We start from the raw sequence: 18790 nt of genomic DNA on the forward strand, positions 1-18790 counted from the left end.
GCTTTTTCTGAGAAACATTTAGAGCTATAGCTTTATTTTGTTCATTAACATACTCATGAATGTTCCCCAGGGCTGTAAATGAGCCACACGTCTAGCAGTGAATTTCACAGGCACCTGAAGGAAGTGTTTATGTGTACACAAAGTCGGGTCACTTCTTTCACTAGGTCTCAGTTTACTGCTCTTTAAGTTTGTGATACATGCATGTGTTCCTCTGTTTCACAAACAAGCAGGAAGGCAACGGTGCTCATGTTTCAAATGCTCTTGAACACTTCCGCCAACATCCAGCTTTTCATTTTCATCTTTACTTACCACAGCGGGTTGGTCTAGGCTATACGGGGCAGGCAGATGAAAGCCAGTGCTGCCAATATTGCAAGCCAGTCAAACAGACACCCACCCTGGTCCAAAAGCTGTGTGACTGCACAGGCAGAACTCAGCTGATGCAAATTTTTCTGCCTTACATCTGAGTTTATCACACAGGTTTGCGTGCCTCACTGGACAACGTTACTTGACTTCCAGTCAACTCCAAGTTGTCCCCAGTGGGCTCTGTAGACTGCATCTCATGTAGACTGTGTCTCATGACAGGCTTATCTTCTGTCTAATTAGTTTCTTTACAGTGATCAAAAATAGTTTAAGTTACAGTCACTGCAAACATCCTAACTAATGGGTTTTAGGTGCAGTACCAGCCAGAGCAGCCCCAGGAGAACTTTGCAGTTCTGAATCACCACGGCAATGGTCCCTGTTGCCCTCTGTTTGCCTGCCTGGCTGTGCATTAAGGGAGCTAAACCACCACAAAACTAAACTGGCAAAACAAACAATGAAACAAATAAATAAAATCAAACAGAAAGGAACACCATTCTGCTGGTTGTTTCCACAGATCTCTCTCTTCAGGCTTGGTGCTGTGTTGCTGGTGCAGGGAGGTGAAGAGAACCTCTGGCCGGGAACAGAGGGAGGATGGTGTCTGGGCATCATGCCTTTAGCGAGGCCTAAGTTGTTCTGGACCCATACCCTACGCTCTTTGTGACTCTTGTGACAACAGAACTGTGGATGTTGACAGCCCAGCACAGCTGAGCAGCCTGCATCACCCTGCCATGCCACTGGCTCCTGCTCTCGAATTCCCACTGAGATGAATCCCATGGATCACATGGAGAACTGAGCTCACAGCTGGGTGTCAGACAATCCTGGGCTCTAATCCCTCTCCGCTGGCTCGCTGCTATCAGACACAGTGTGTCTCAAGGGCACTGAGCAAGTTGTGTCAGCTCCGTATCTCTGCAGAACACACAAGTTAGTTCTAGAAAGTGTTTTCAGAGCTGCCATTGCTCCAAGGAAAGACCAAACATAATTAAATCATTAAAAACACTCTGTAGATGGAAATCCTAGTGCCCCTAAACAATCTGTCCCTAAACAATCCTCCATTATATCACTGGAAAGTTTTCCTTAGTGCTTAGTCTTCTTGTTTGGAAAGTTAAACCCATTACTTATTGTACCATTTGCACTGGACACATAGAATCATTTAAAATGGATAATTCAGAGTGGCAATGCGTGGCCTCATTGCACCTGGGATGGGGCAACCCTGGCTATATGTACGGACTGGGGAACAAGAGGCTAGAGAGCAGCCCCACTGAAATCTGGGGGTTCTGGTTAATGGCAAGTTGAAGATGAGCCAGCAGTGTGCCCTGGCAGCCAGGAGGGCCAGCTGTACCCCAGGGTGCATCAGGCCCAGCACTGCCAGCTGGGCGAGGGAAGGGATTGTCCTGCTCTGCGCTGCGCAGCCTTACTTCGAGTACTGTGTGCAGTACTGGGTGCCACAACGTAAGAAGGACATAAAACTATTAGAGATTGTCCAAAGGAGGGCTACAAAGATGGTGAAGGGCAAGACATATGAGGAGCAGCTGAGGTCCCTGGGTTTGTTCAGCCCAGAGCAGAGCAGCCTGAGGGGAGGCCTCATGGCGGCCTGCAGCTCCCTCACGAGGGGAGCGGAGGGGCAGGTGCTGAGCTCTGCTCTCTGGGGACAGCGACAGGACCCGAGGGAACGGCATGGAGCTGGGACAGGGGAGGGTCAGGCTGGGGGTTAGGGAAAGGTTCTGCACCCAGAGGGTGGTCGGGCACTGGGACAGGCTGCCCAGGGCAGTGGGCACAGCACCGAGCTGCTGGAGTTCAAGAAGCATTTGGACAGTGCTGTCATACACAAGGCCCTTTGACATTCATTCATTCAAATCTAACAGAGCCACAGCTATCTGCCATTGCACATGTTAACCAGCTGTGATCTAATCAAGACCACAGCTAACAAATCACTGCTTAATCCTGAAGCAACCAACTATTACCCCTGCAGTGTGCCAGTCCACAGCTGCTCACATGTACTCCCTGACAGCATACTCAGGCAGCAGCAGAAGAGGAGATGTGGTAGTGAGCACTTGGGGATGTGGAGTTGTTATCTGCACATCTGAGTAACCCAAGCTTTTTTTCCCCACCTCTCACCTTGCCCGTCGGCTTTCTGGCATTGTCCCATTGTGTTCATGCTAGTAGTGATGCCCAGCATAAAGTGATAATGAAGTCATGGGTGTCTGTTTTTTCAGGAAAGGGCCAATTCATCCAGGGTGGAATTTCTCATTAGAGTGAGAGAAGCAGCCTGACCAACCAGGTCTTGCTTCCTGTTTCTGTGGTGGGACTCCCATGCCAGGAACTGCCCAAAATACACTCCAGGATTTAATTTCTTTGTACTCCAATGGATGTTTAAACATCTGCTTTCCAAATCAGCCTCTTTCTGAGCTGATAAAATACTTAGCCCTCTCTCCAAGTGGACTAGAATCATCGAATTACAGCTTCATAGAATATCCGAATATCCCATGTTGGAAGGGACCCACAATGATCATCGAATCCAAGTCCTGGCTCCACACAGGACCATCCAAAAATGAGACCATGTGTCTGAGAGCATTGATCAGACTGATTTTTGTTTCGAAGGACTTCTCCAGTACTACAAGGGCCTGTCCTTTCTTGAACTTAAGTCTCTGAACTGCCAGTTACTGCCAGATGGCCAAATGTTTTGCAGTTTGTAAGAATTGCCAAAACTGTAACATGAACTTGTGGATCCCTTGATATATTCTTGTACACACCGATATCTTTCTGTGGAATGGGTCGCTGCCTCAGATAGCCTGACAAATCCCTTCTTAAGCCTGCTATTCCAATCTTTGTTTCTGGTCTATGAATTCTGCCAAAAGCTCATGTGCCCTAGAGATGTTTTGGGGCTTTGATCATAGATCCTGTGCAGATTGCTTCAGACGCTCCCATTGCCATGTAACTTTGTATTTTGCACACCTGGTGTGTTCTCCTCTAAAACAGCATATGTTCAAGAGGAACCAGGGATGAAATACAAAGACTACCTCATACAATGTGGCCTCAGTAGGTAGCTATGATGCACGAGAGCTGCTCAGTACAACTCTCACTCTCCACAGCCTGGTATCTCCATTCATCACCGCACCTGTGGCTGAAGTATCACACCAATTAAACACATATTCCTCTTTGAGACTGAGGTTATTGCTAGCAAATGTGCCATACCACTGTGTTTCTTGCTGCGACCCCCCATCCTGACTATTCCCAGGACATGCCAACACGATTCAGCCAATTGATTTCATACCAGGATTTCACTCCAGTTTAATACTTCTAAATGTGACATGGTGGAAAGATTTCATGACTGAATAAAATATAATGTTGGCAATAAGGAGCAATAGACAGGAGGTGTACCTCTATCACACACTGCTGTAAAAGCCTTGGTTAAATTCAATTTGTAACTTAAGCAGTAACATTTTATTGACTGGACCTTTACAGAACCTCGCCACCCAATCTGGTTAGCGTTAGGAAAATGCTTGGAGGACCTGAACAAGATGCTGTCATATATGTGCACTGAATAACCAGTATTTAAACTGAATAAAAAACTTTGGAGTTCCTATGTGTCTGAGTTTCTGCTGAGCAAGACCTTCAGAAGTTCCCTCAAGCAGGAATATTTTGCCAGTTTTGGTCAAATTAGCAAAACAAAACACAATGTTTTTGTTTCTTTTTTTCCTGCTGCAATATAGATGCTATTAAATTAGAACCCAACTGTCTTCATAGTAATAAAAACAGGAGGTCAGATTTAAAGAGCTACATTTGCCCTTGTGTTTCTTGGAAGACCTCTCTGTCTCTGAGCTGAGTGCAGCTGTTCACTGAAAATTATGCAGAAAGATTAATAAATTCTTAGTTAGTATCTCAAAATATATGGCAAGTGCAACAGTTTGAAGTAAGCATGGATCACATCCTTCAACTGAAGTAGGGAGCTGAAGTTGTTGCCACGTGGCTGCAGTATTTAATTTAGTAAAACTATTAAAACAAAATTTAAAAGAGAAAAATAAATCAATCGGATTTCAGGAGCATCCAGTGACAGTTTCTCCTAATGTCCCATGATGGTGTGAGAAGCTGGGGCGTCCAGAGTGTGACTGTCACCCTTGCAGCAAAAATATTATCACACACTTCAAAGCTATTGGCTGCCTTTCCTCGAACAAAGGCAGAGCTTTAATGTGCACCCTGATGAAAACAGGATGGCCCCTTTCAAACCAGGACGATAGAGGCAGACGCGGCAGTAAGACGAAACCACCAGGAGCCAGCAAACGCAGGGCTGCAATAAATCCAGGCTGTAAACAGAATGCCTCCTATGCTTCAAATCTTCGGAGGCCCCTCAGCTTTCTAAAAGCGTGGTAATTGCACCGCTGCACCCCTTGATCTCGCAGACGTGCAGGAATTCAGAACAGTGACCGATTCCTGTGATTTTATAGCAGTTCACACCTGCACAATTCATGTTCTTTGCATCTTTAGGAAGAAATGTGACTGCTCGTGGCCGATCAGCAGTGAAGTCTGCTGCACTACACAGGCAGAGCTCTGTGGCCATATGATAGGGGAAGAGCTGCTGTGGGGCGTACGAACGCGGGCGCCTTGCCCCAGGGAGCACTCGGTGTTCAGGATCAGTTAAGCTGCTGACCCCATCCATCAGAGCCAGGTCCTCCTGCTGCATAGGATGTGCTGCTGAGCCTAGGAGGACATGTCGCTTGTAAACCACAGGGTTAGCAGCTGCCTTGCAGCTCCAAGTCCCAAATGCTGTTTGCAGGTCACATCTTTTGTAGGTAGTTTAGTAAAACTAAACCCGTGGGGAACTGCATGCTGCATTCTGATCACACAAGAGATTAAATTCAAAAGCACACTTCAAGGCAACACCAGAGCATGACCCAATCTGCCGCTTCTGAAAATCAGGCCTAATAGAAATAATAATAAAAACTTACCCAGCATTTTCAATCTGGGAATCAAGATAACTTAAAAATTCAGCATCTGTGGATAGCAGTCCCTTGGTCCGTAATTGCCCTGTGTGAGCAGGGGGCTGGACCAGATGACCTCCACGGTGCCCTCCAACCTCACCCACCCTGTGATACGTATTTATCTGCATTAACTTTGCTCTGCCTTTACCCCCATTACACAGGTGGGTTACCGAGGCACAGAACAAGGTGGGGAGAGATTTGGCTTCAGGTAAGACACCTACATCTAAGTCCTTAAAGCATACGCTCCTGCTCAGTGGGTGTCCACACTCTACAGTCAGCAGAGATGAGCTGTTGTGATCGGTCTCTGAAGGGTGACCAAGTGGGACCAGTGGGGGTGCCTATTGTGGGATGAATCCCACCCTGCTTCCTCAGTAAAACATCATCCATTTCTGAGGGACAATGCAGCCAAACCTCGAATTCATAAACCATAAACCATGGATCATTCTTCCTCCAAAATACGCGGTGGTGCTTCTGAATCTGAGCTGTGGGGCCTGCTGCATGGGGACATGGCCCATAGGGTGCTCCTTTTGGGCTTCTGTACACTCTGCTGTCCCATGCTGAGACCCATGGTGGGCACTGCTCTTTGGAGTTGCCTCCAAAAGAGCACTGAGATGATCTGCTTGAGGTTAGACTTCTGTCTGTGCAGAGATGGGACGTGTGAGGAGCGGGCTGAAGGCAGGAGGCTTAGTGCTGAAAGCAGTCTGGGGAGGGACATAAAGGAGTTTTAAAGGAGTCTGGTTGCATCAGTCAGGAACTATGAAGGTCTATAATGATCTCATCTTGTACCTCACTCATTCTCCTTGATTTCAGGTCTCACAGAAAGGCTGTTCTGACAGTGGAAACATGACTAACAACTTCAATGAGCACAGCACTTGATTCCAACCAGGGGGGGCACAGCCACAGCCTTGTAGGAGGCAGGTCCCTTCTGTCTGCAGGTAACAGTGCAGTGATTCCAGCTGGCAGAATGCACAAGTCTCACTAAATACCTTGCACTACAGTGTAGCTGAAGATTTCTTGGTTAGCTAGCATCTGTGATGTACACAGATAGATGTACAAAGAACGCTGCTCTAAACTGATCTGAGATCCAAGTATCATCTCCAGACTGGACAGAGATTGAGGAGGCAGATTCCTCGCACGGAAGTGATCACCACCCTGGCCAGTCACTGCCCGTGGTCCCTGTGATTTCCTGAGCTCCACAGCCTAGAGTCTGCATACGTGATGAACCAGGCTACCGGAAAGAAAGGCAAAGTAAGAGCAGTATTTGCTCTTTTTGTTTTCTGTGCCCACGGAGATGTATGTTGGGTTGACTCCTTGAAAAATGCAGCTTGGATTACAGCTGCCCTTTTACCAGCCACCCATCTCTCACGCTGCCCATGACTGCAATCAACACAGAGCTCTCTCTGCCTCTGAGCATCCTTCAGATAAATACATAGAGAAGACCATTTTTTACCACGAGGTGTCCACAGCAGGACAACTTCTGTTCACTTTGAAACAGCTCATGTATTACAGCTGCACCCACATGCTGTGGAGGCTGCTGAAAGTATTTTTCAGGCAAGTGTACTACTACCTTGGAGGTAAAGTTTGGAAAGATGTTCAGTAGTAAAGCATTTGTAGTGAAGACCAGAATGCCTGAGAGGAGTGAGGGCTGAGATAGGACAGTGTATCTGTGAGAAAAAGATAAATTATCTGGGTACGACGTTTAGCAAGAAAGCCATCTTGCAGAAAGCCATCCCAGCTTCTTCAAGGCCAGCAGAGAGAACATTATAGCACAAAGGAAACCATTTTAAACACTACAGAATGATTTTATACAATGTTTTTCTTTGTCTTGCTCTACTGGACTCTATAGTTCCTTCTGCAAAGTTGTAGTCAACTTTTTATTTATTTATTTATTTTTTCCCAGATCTCTGAACACTCTTGGTATGTGTTTATTTCAGTTTTAGCCACTAATCCCAGTAGGGATGTTCCTGCTTCCCAGGCACCTTGCTGAGGACTTAATTCTGTTGGAAACTTTCCTTTTTTCCTAGCCTGGTAAGAATTCTGCTTTATGTGATAGCTTGCATTAGAATTGGGGTAATTCATAAAGAACTATGGTAAATTATTATTAATAAAATCATAAGAACTATTCTCTCCATAAGCAGTAACCCACATGTGACAGGTCGTCTGGCTGAGGAACACATCACCAACGTAATGTGCTATATTCAAATACTTTTCTAAGAACACGGAGTCTGCAGGGAGACCTCCTGCCAAGAAAATCAGTAGTTCCCTCTCTAAACCACAGTATGCCTGCCTTTCAGACACAAGCGTTGGAAAGGTCATCTAGAAATATGTCTAAAAATGTATTATTTGTTTGGCAAAATGTAGGCATGGTGGAGAAATAAAAAGGTCCAAGTACCATTTGCTACACTTTTCACCCAAGAATTATATTGATTTCACATATGAAAAGGGCAACGTGTTGCATAGATAGGGCTTGGGTGAAATCCTGGTTACTAATCAATAGCATGCCCATTACAAAAGCACACCCAACAGCAGTATCACCATCTATAGTTTCTCTTTTATGTGATCTAGACACCAATTTTGATACAAAGACCTTGCTATTTGATTTTGTACCAGATAATCCACTATTAGCATAGTAAAAAATACCAAATCCAGGCCTGACCACTGTTTAACATAACATACCAGAGTGGTTTGCTTGTTCTCCTGAAGTACTCTCATTCTTACACATCTTGGGGACAGAAGGTAAATTTCAGTAATCTATTCTGTACGGATTAGGGTGTTAATTGTATGGTAGCATCCAGTAAAAATGAGGTGGGGGGCTGAGAAAAAGGCACAATCTTCTGAGCAGTCTGAACCCTGAGCATACAGGATAGCCCCACCTCACAACAGAGGGCTCCAAATCCAGCTCAGCTGCTCTGGTAGTTGCCTGGTTTTTGGCATCAACATTTGTAAGAGCCAACTGCGATTCTGTGTGCCTGCCGATGGCATTTAAGCAAATACTTTGTGTCTGATATATGATACAAGCATTATATTTCTTATTCCCAAGCCTTAAACTCCAGATACTATTGTGTCCCCCAGCTGGGGCATACAAAAACATAACATTGGTTATTGCTCTTATAGAACTTCCTCTGTATTTTTTATAAGTTCTGAAGCTTTTTCTCAGAAAACCTTGCACACCACCAGTCCTGAAGTAGCAAGTATAAAATTCATACTGCTGGAAAAACAAAACTCAGAAGAGACAATTAACATTCAGGGAGGGAAAAGCACAAAATAATGGCTTAAGTTCACTCCAAAAAGACTCTAAGAACTTTTCAGAGCACTAGTAAAACAGACTGTGTTTGTCAGCACTAACCAATAGAATACAATAAATGTAAAATACCAAGATTCTCCACTGCAAGCACGTATTAAGCTGTGCAAAGATGGGCAAGTCCTGCAGGCATTACCCTAAACCCCACTAGAAAAAAAACTTGAAGAACTGATATATCACTATTCTGGCTCATCTGAGCAGGTTGCTCTGCAAATACTGTAAAATTCAGCACAAAATAAAATTTGTCAAAAACATCTATTTATATTTCAGTGTTGAAGCAACAAAGCTATTTCTCTTCTCAACGTGTTCACCCTTTTGAAACCAGTGATTTCCAACTAATGGTTTGTTTCTTCAAACAAAAAATAGATGTGCTGTAGTAGTTAGTTGATATAATCAAGTCTCCCCTGTAACTGTGCAGACATCCTCATGCTTTCACCACCACCTTAGAGAACAGCGTGAGGCTGGTGTCACCCAGAACCAATCTCAAATCTGCACACTAAACCTCTGCAGCTTCTGTTCCACTTTACATTGCCCTGTGCCTTTTTTGCTTGCAAGAAAACTTTAGGCAACACATACAGAGCAACAGGCGTCCCTACTGCTGTGCTAGAGGATAGCTCTGGCCCTTGAGAGAGGTTTAGTATCTTCTAAGCTTCCCTAACCCATTTACACTTTTCTATAAATAAAGCTGCTTATCGCTGTACTTGAGCTTCAGGAGCTTTAATTAGACCAGGAATTCCTCTAATGATTAGATAGAGGCTGTTGCAATGGATCAGTAAGTCTTATAAACAAAAGAAAGAACATCTCCCTTTTCCTCTTTACATACATCTTGGGAAAGTAACCACTGTCAAAGAAAAAAAATAAAAAAGTTCTGCAAACACATTTTTTAAGCTTCATGTCATGGAGCAGAGAGAACTTTATATACTTAATCAGCACACCCTCTACACAACAATTTCAACTTTGTCTTCCACTTACAGCCTAAACACCAGAGAAGCAATAAGCTTCAGAAGAAAGCACACACCAGATAAAAACTCAAAATGCCAGACTCTTCAGGTGGTTTAGAGGAAACCAGGCTGAAGTGTCCTAAGCCCAAGCACTGCAGCATACAAGACGAGAATTCACATCTCTAAAAACCTCCTAAGTCGCAGCATTCATTGCGAAGAGTTAACTAGTTAGTATTCACTCTGGATTAATGGAGCCCTGTTTGTTTGACCTTGAAATGTTGCCGTATTATTGCACTTGCCTGCAGCAGTAGCTGTTTCCAGAGAAGCTGCTGAGCAGCTGTCAGATGTGCCAGGAGCACGGGGTGTCACATTCTTACTCATTGTGTTTATTCACTAGCACAATCCAACTTTCCAGACATCAAAACCGCTGTGATTTGACAGCCGCTATTTACTGCTTCGTGAACTTGGCTAGGCAACCAAAATGGCTTTTGAAGCGTGTAAGCAAGATGTACATCTATTTTAAACGCTGCGCCACAATTAGCACTTAAAAACCACACAGTTTTACGCTAGTTGGGTCAAATTAATTTTATTATGCTCCATGATGAATTGCCACCAGTGCAACATCCTATTCACTGTACATTTCAAAAATTCACATACTAAAAATTTCAGTTTGATAAATGGAAAACTGAATGATTGAGAAGTTCTTACGGATTTCATACGTACAAGTGGCTAGCTGATATTGTCTATGCACATAGAGTGTTGAAATACAAAAGCCTCATGCTAGTTTGTTAATTGCTAAGGCTATCTGGACAGTCATTTAACCAGAGTATACGAGAGGCCTTCATTACAATGTTTAGCAACAATGCACCAGTATCATGAAATGCTATCTTCTGCTTGTAGTGCAAGTGGCGGAGTGCTGAAGCATGCAGTTATGACTAACTTAACTGCTGTTGCAGTCTTTATGCCCGAAATTTATCATGTACATACACTATTTTAAAGTAAATATTAACCTGGACACCACAGAATATGAGTGTACTCTCTGCATGAAGAAAAAGGAAATGAAAAAACAGAAGCTGTCTTTGGCCAGTATCTACAAATTAAAGTTTTACTCAATAATGTAACTTCAGAGCTCCCAAAACCTGGAACAGAAATTTGATTAATGAACTGTGATACTTAATAATTAACTATATTACAGAAACTCCAACTCTGGGAACATAACAGCTAAACATATCTAGTAAGTAGCATGTTAGGAAAACCTCTAGGCCTCATCTGCTTAATTTTAAAATGCCCTATATGCAATAACAAAGAGGGAGCAGTACCAGAGCTTATGAAAGCCATACAAATATTTTCCTTCTACACGAGTTCTCAACTCCGCTGCTGTTAGCTACCCCTGGCTGCACTTGCACTTGATCCAATGCTCAAGCCATTACAGCAGCAAAGCTCGTAGGAAGTGTTTCCAGCAGCAGAGTGCAATTAGAGAGTTACTGCAAGGAAATTACATCACTTGGAAATAGTTTTTCCTAGTGTTATGTGCTTAAATTACTCTCGGAAGGAAGTTAGCATCCTCTGAAAAATTTAACTACAACCTTACCCCTCCCACTACTTGTCAGCGACTTTCCTTTCTTCTCACGTAACTAAATTAATTTGCTAAAGACTAGGTTATAACTGGGTTAGAAATCCAAGCCGTATCATGCAGGTCCAGCCTGTCAAGATCAGGTCATCGCTGGGTTTCAGTCGACACAATTCCGATAACTTAAATTGAGTTTGATACCTTGACTACAGTCCCAGGACGCTACGCATTAACTACGCTCCAAATATGACTGACTTAACTAAACATTCTGTGTCAGATAGTGTTTTTAGAAAGATTTTCTACCTGAAAATTACAGTAAGTACAGTAATTTATGCTGCAGATATTGAATACCTGCACAGCACAGATTAGTATTCTGTAATAGGCAGATATGCCAAGGTTTACTGCACTATAAAGTACAACATGAACATGTGAGCTGTGAAATGAGAATCCCATTTTCTGTCCACTTATTCAAATAGTACTCTTGTGAATAGGGTTCTTGATCTTCGTCACAACCCTTGGTCTTAAAGCCAACGTATGAAAACAGAATATTGCCATAAAGTTCAGTACATAGTCAAACTGTACATTGTGAGTTAATGGCTTTCTGACTTTTTGGATGTAGGATTGGTGCTTTAGCATTTGTTATGTACCATAACGCAAAGACTGCAAAGTAATCCCACTTATGTTTACTTTATTAGTACACCAATGCCCTACAAATTTTAAAAAAGTAATTAAACATTATTGAAGCAAGCAATAAACGCAGCCCTTCAGCCTGAAAACCACATAAAAATGATTTAAAAAATAAATCAAACTGTAGCAATTGCCAGTCTCCAGTATAGCCCCCAAAAATTTACATTTCTTCATTCTGAAAGACAAGAGTTGGAAAAAAAAAAAAAAAGGACTGAACTGGTCTGCATCAAATATGCCTTTATCACTTACAATGTAAAGCCACCCTGTTTAACCTCAGATAGAGAGTTCCCTAATTATAGTATTCAATTACTACTGCTGTTTGATAGCAGTCAGTATTGCTACAGTTAGGGCAAGGTAATCTTCACAACTAGCTGTGCATCTCTGTAGTGATTTTGTTTTATGTAAAGCATACTGCTAAGATTTGAACTGCCATGTTGTGGTGTATCTGAAACCATGCAATAGTATAAACCAGCCTCAACATTCATGTAGCACTGCATTTGAAATGAAGGGGCTAAATAAACTAAGAGCTGCATCACTTAAAGAACATAGTGCTATACTAGGTTTTAATAAGAAAATTTAGATACAGAAAAAGTAGGGTATGAAAATAGTGTTTTCCTTCTTGCATTATAACTAAATTACATTAAGGTTTTCGTCAGTCTCACATATTACATTTAAACTCCCTTATTGATGGAATGGAAAGTATTCACATGTACATGATCATCCAGGTGTAAACTTGCACACATTAACAGGGAGTAGCTTTGTAGAGGATTATGACAAACCTTTACAGATTAAATGAGGTATTGCACAGATTAATAAAAAAGCAAAAGGCAACAAAAATATACAGCAAATTGGTAGAACATTTACATGATAATTTTACAGAATCCATAGACAGAAAGTAGTGTTTAGTATATCATTCACCTTAAAAAATATATATATATATAATATAATATATGATCAATCATCCCATTCATCATCATCTTCGAAGTCTTCTTCATCATCTTCATCCTCATCTTCATCTAAAAAACAGGAAAAGCAAGTCATTGCATGCACCAAATTAATATGACAAAAGCGCTACTGATTTCACCCACAACATTCTGAAAAAGAACAATCAGTTGAAGGAGGTCAGGACAAGACACCTGGTAATATTATATTTTAAGATTGCTAGGCGTGATGCTCAGTTTAGATTGATACTGGTTGAAAATTACATGTTTCCTTTCTTATTCCCTTCCCCAGGTAGGAAATTTTTATCTTGTTTTCTGCTGAGAAAAATAATCAAATTCTCATGTCATACTTTTACTATTACTCTTTTTTTTTTTTTTTTAGAGAACATGAAATGTCAGAAAGGCCAGCTTGTTCCAGATTGAATTTTAAACTTTAGATTAATTTTTAAAGCATAAGAACTGTTTCTCCCCAGGTTTATTCTCTAACAGGATTTCTGTTTACTGCACAAGCAGATAAAAATATTTTTGTGAGCTGAAGATTGTTGTGCACTGTGCAGTTTAGAATATTCCAGTAACCACATCAACTTCAAAATCAATTTTGTTAACTTTATCCAGCCTTCCACTGTTTTTAATTTTAGCATGCTACGATTTTTAAATTACAATGCATATAAACTACTGATTTGTTAGGGAAGAGTACTCCCCCCTCCAGAATATGGTGTATTTAGCATGCTTCCAACGTTTAATTTGTGTAAAGCACCAAAACTGGAGATTACCACAAAAGGACACAAATCAAACTGTGTTTAACGGTCAAATGGTCTGCAGACTGCAAATGCAGGTCTGATACTATTGTAAGCTCTGGAAGAAAATTAATCTATCAAAGCAGAAGAGGTGTAACTCAACAGCTGCACTGGGGCTACTGCACTGCGTTTTTTTTTTAAGCTGGTATTAGAAGGAGAGATGAAAATCTTCCATTCTTATTTTTCCCAAGCACTGAAGACTGAAGCAGCTCAGTACTAGCATAGGACTTGTCAAATAACACTAGTTATCTGTTTATTATCCAGCAGGTGGCATCCAAAGCACACTTGGAAGCCACAGTTCTAAGTGCATGAGCCTCTGCAAGAGCCCTGGCTTCTAGAAACAGACCATTAAAACCCTTCTTTTCAAAGAATTTAGAGGAAAAAAAATCATCACATCTCATGGACAAAATAAGATGTAAAAACATTTTATAAATGATACAAACCTTGATTTGTAATTTTAAATTCATTATCACTGCAAACTACTATACATCTGTAATTCAAAGTGGCACAAAGCACCCACTTGAATCATCACCAGAGATCTGCCTAGAGCATTCTGTATCTGACTATATGCTGAAATCCATGCTTTTTCCCCCCAACATTTTGCGTCAACAGAAGTGTTAACACTTGAAAATCTGATGCTTAGTGATCAGAAAAATTCCATCGGGCTTACCTGAAGAATGAATGGCTTTGCTCCTTTTCTGCATAACTTCCATTAATGCACCCACAATTCCTGAGGTGGGTGCAGGTGTAGGTGGTGCACTCTCCTGGCCATCAGATACCTTGGAAAAGAAACAGTTGTTAGAATGACGCAATTAGAAAAATAGAATGTGTATTTCTAGAAAAAAAAACATAAAATTGCTAAGTTTATGTTTAGCCAGAAGGAACAGTGAAACTACCGTTTCTTTAGCCCAAGCCAAGCTTTTACGTATAAAAAAGCTGAACTATTCTCTTTTGCCACATAATACACCTTTAGTTAGTCCATACTCAAGATAAACTTTTTAAGAAGCAAGTAATTCTAGTGTTTGTCTTCAAGTACTATTATTGCTGAACTAATCCCCTGCAGTTGTTTAGAAGATTTTACTGAAGCATTTGTGACATCAGCAATCTTTCATAGTAGTTCTTGCAAAAGTTCTTCTCAGCTGTGACATTGTGGTATCATTACTGTAGGGTTTATGCTAAAAGCCTCACTGAAAAGTGAGAAGTGATTTTGAAACAAGAATAATTTTGTGCATCAATACTCATCCATAGCGAGTACATATACTAAGCATTTTTCCAATAGTATTGTTTAGAGTATGATTTCAAAAAACTCAATGAATTATGACAGAACCCAAAACAAAGCCACAAGTTACTACTGATTTTGGAGTCCTGCAGCCATTTGCAAGTCCCAAGGGACTTAGATGAGAACGTTTTACTCACAGATTTCAGCTGTATACCCTGTCGTATCTGGTCTAACAACGCATCTCTTCCTGAGCAGGACACTGGTCGACTGTTCTGTTCTACTTTCTTTAACTGAGCTCCTTCTCTGATTTGATCTAAGAGCGCTGCTTTGTTTCCTGCAGGAACTGGAAGTGGGTGATCGACCTCTGAAGGAAGGCCAGGTGGTGGGGGAGGACCGGGAGGAGGTGGAGGAGGCGGCGGTGGCGGGGGAGCAGACGACCCACTTGGTGGTGGCGGCGGTGGAGGAGGCCCGGATGGTGCAGATGATGAATGCACTGGTGGTGGTGGAGGATACATCCTGTTGGGAGGAGGTGGGGGCACCGCTGCACCTGGTCTAGATGGAGGTGGGGGTGGAGGTGCTGCTGTCGGAGCTCTCGAGGGAGGCGGAGGTGGCGCCCCTCGGCCCCTAGCAGGGGGAGGAGGGGGGCCTGAGCTATGGGGAGGTGGTGGTGGAGGTGGCGGGGGTCCTCCTCTGCATGGTGGTGGTGGAGGTGGAGCTGAAACAAAGCAAAATAATTTACAGTTACACGATGCTCAGTACTCACAAGTCTTTCAGAGTCTGGCAGAAGAAGAAAAAAGGGTCTGCATTGACTTTTGCAAGGATCTCTGTGCATGTACAAGTTTTACCAACTCTGAATTAAGCTGAAAATAGCTGAATATAAGCTATGCTTGCATGAATACAAAGTAAACTGAATATAGCCCCTATATCTGTAATGTATTTTGTAAACTCTCATAAAAGCTACAACACTGCAGGGAGCAAGTGCAGTACGTAAGACAACTGAAGTCACAACACTAGCTGGGTCATTAATTTTAGTGTGGTTAATGTCCTTCATAATCCAAGTCAGCATTTCAATTTCCCATGACAAAATGCAGCAAAAAAAATTCAAAACACTAAAATTTTGCTGAACTAGGCCAGAAGAAAAGGGAAAGAGGCTTTAAAAACTCCCTTAAAATGAAATACAGAATTTCCACTTTGCAGGCCATCTATTATTTGATTAGGGAATAAAGGTAAGGTATTTTTTGCTTGTTTTGTTACTGGAAGATGATGCTTCAAAAAAAAAACAAAACACTAATGCATTACAATTAAGAATAGGTGGGATACAACGCTGAACATACTCTATCACTGTGTTTAATTGTATGCCTTTGCATCCTTAAAACAGCCTAGCAGCAACTGCAAAGCCAAACAATGAGGTGGCAGTGTTGGTAACAGCATTTCAAGTTAATGGTGACAGACCAGGGAAAAACTTCAATCTAATGAAGCAGTTTCCTCCACATGCAACACAAAAGAGCAGCAAAACCTTCTCTCTCTCTCCATCAACTATTGCTTCAGTATAGCAGAACTGACTTCCTTTGTGGGTTGGCAAATAAACCTGTTTTTAAGAGCAAAACAAACATGATCTAATACTCATTTAGGAATACTGTCTTTCTAAACAACGTGAATGTTTCTTTTAACTTGTTGCAGTAAAACAACTCATCATGGTGTTTCCAAACCTGTCATAAAAGCCTGTTTTATGCCATAAATCTATCATACGAAGATGATCTTATAGTTATGTATCTAACTCTAGGTATACAGACAAACTGAGCTTGAAAAAAGTGGCAGTCATTAGCAAACATACCTTTGCTCAATTTTTATTTGCCAACAGAAGCTGCTCTGAGATAGGCTTGAAAAATCTGAATGAAGATATATACAAAATTCTGTCCCACCCAGCAGAATAAAATCTGGAAGTCAGAATTGCAGAATTTACTGAAAATTAGTTCCAACAACATTTATGGGAAGGGCTATAGGAAGAGAACAACTTCCTGTGTTCAACACACAGGATCACTTCCACATGATTTGGCCTTGAAATGTACTTGCTTTGCTAATGGCATTTTAAATAACACAGTTTCATTTCCTCTGCCATCAAGCATCTAATGGCTTGTGGTAATGTAAGTTGTGTGGTTGCTGCCCATTACTACTCAGTTATATGACAGCACCTATTAAGAAAGTTCACATTTGATTCCATGTGCTTTGATAACAAAAAGGGTATTACCCTTAAGATGATGCTTCTTTACTTTTTTTTATCCTGTTACAAGCTGAGAAAGCAGTCTGTCTGTACCAGAAAGCCCTAGAAGAGGGATTTAGAGGCAGAAGGAGAGGTACTGGTGCCTCAGTACCTCTTTCCCTGCCCATCTGAGACATACCCTTTCTGAAGCTGTGTGTCACATCCTCAGTTCCTCCAACTTCCCTACTTTTTCTGTTCCCTCAAAAGAAAACCAAGGGAATAATCTCCTCTCAAACTTCATATATTTTACAAGAGAAATACTGCAAACATTCTTGATTAAAAAAAATCAAGAACAACCACAAAAAATCTACCTCCCCTATTGGTTGATAAGGGTGTTATTTCCTTTCCGGCCATTGGAGGCCAGCATTTTCAAGTCTTACTCTGCAAGCACTAGAGTTTTCCTGCATTACCGAAAAGATGCAACGTGAACATAGTCCAGAGTTTGTGGTGCCCGTAGATTTCGAACAGAAGGCTTAGCCTTTCCTGAGGGGTAAGGATTTTTATATGCATCTCATCTAGAGCAATAAGGCACCTCCAAACTGTGGAAATACAGTTCAGGAAGTTGGATGATTTTTTTTTCTTTTTCTTTTTTTACACACTTATCTGGACTGAAGTGAAAAGGAGGAGCAGCAAGGACCATTACCTCACCCTCTCTCCCTTCCCCCCAAACAGAAAAGAAGCAAAACAAGAAAATAAATTATTTTTTTATAAGTGCTGCACAGCTACTAATATGAAGTCTGTAAAATCTTCTGTTGATGGTATTGTCAGTAAAAAACAGCCAAGAGTACCAAAGCTAGGGAAAGGGCAGGGAAAAAAAGTTTTATCTCAACAGACCGAAGTGTCTGTAACTCTATTCAGCATCCTAGCAGTGTGAACACTGAGGCACAGAAATTCTTGCAATAAAACAGGAAAATGGGTTTCAGTTGAAAAAACACACTTCAAACAGCAGCCAAACCTACAAATCACAGAACTGCAGACAAAACCACTGAAATCCTGTTAATATTCGTGTCTACCTCTACCGAAAAGCATAGAGGTAGATTATTACCATGCACATGAAAGACGAGGCAGCTTTTCTTTCAGTTGTATACATGCAAGTGGACACAACTTGGAAGTTAATACATACATAGCAGAAAAATGGCATTTTAAAAGTTTTTTAAGACAATATTAAGACTCCAAGGCAAATCGTAGTCTAACTTAAAAATCAACAGTTTCAGATCAACAACTCTGTACACATTTTAACAGAGTTAAGATTATATAAAAAACAATTGACAGACTTGTTGCTGAGAAAAAAGAAATTGAAATTTTGCTTTCAATTTATCTATGAAATTTGACTATAATTTTTAGTATTGCAGTCAAACAGATGTCAGCTAAGGTTTTTTGTCTAGGAAGAAAATCACACAGCAGCATATGCTCAGATGACAGCTCAAATACATACCACTCCAACGTGGGGGACCTAGGAATAAATTTAACAAGTCATTGTACCCTGAACGCATACCTATTCAGCCTCTCAAACTATTTATTCACCAGTTTCAAAGTGTTATAATTCCAACACAATTTACCTAGACCACCTCTCAGGAGAAACAAGAAGTAAATTTTTACAACTTTATTGGCAGCCTAATTTTCAGGTTGACCAGTGATATTGCAGCAAATGCATCTAACGCATCAGCTGAGATCACGTTCAAAGGTTGGGAAGGAAATAGCTTATTTGAGAATTATCTTGCAGCAGAAACCTAAATCA

General features: G+C 41.5%; 1 protein-coding gene across 2 annotated transcripts in view; it reads right to left on the minus strand.

Moving 5' to 3' along the window:
- Positions 1 to 10148: 10148 nt before the first annotated feature.
- The window catches only part of WASL (WASP like actin nucleation promoting factor), a 49775-nt gene continuing 41133 nt past the window's right edge, over positions 10149 to 18790 (minus strand). Inside the window, exons 9-12 of one of the 2 annotated variants that reach the window (XM_068669615.1) lie at positions 18488 to 18505; positions 14990 to 15507; positions 14244 to 14352; positions 10149 to 12851 (exon numbers count right to left, since the gene is read on the minus strand). In XM_068669615.1, coding sequence (XP_068525716.1) covers positions 12790 to 12851; positions 14244 to 14352; positions 14990 to 15507; positions 18488 to 18505 — 707 coding nt within the window. In that variant the 3' untranslated portion in view covers positions 10149 to 12789. The remainder of the gene's footprint in view (positions 12852 to 14243; positions 14353 to 14989; positions 15508 to 18487; positions 18506 to 18790) is intronic. The other variant, XM_068669616.1, reaches the window with a different exon arrangement.

The sequence above is a fragment of the Anas acuta genome, chromosome 1, assembly GCF_963932015.1.
Source record: "Anas acuta chromosome 1, bAnaAcu1.1, whole genome shotgun sequence".
In the NCBI taxonomy this organism is placed as follows: Eukaryota; Metazoa; Chordata; class Aves; order Anseriformes; family Anatidae; genus Anas; species Anas acuta.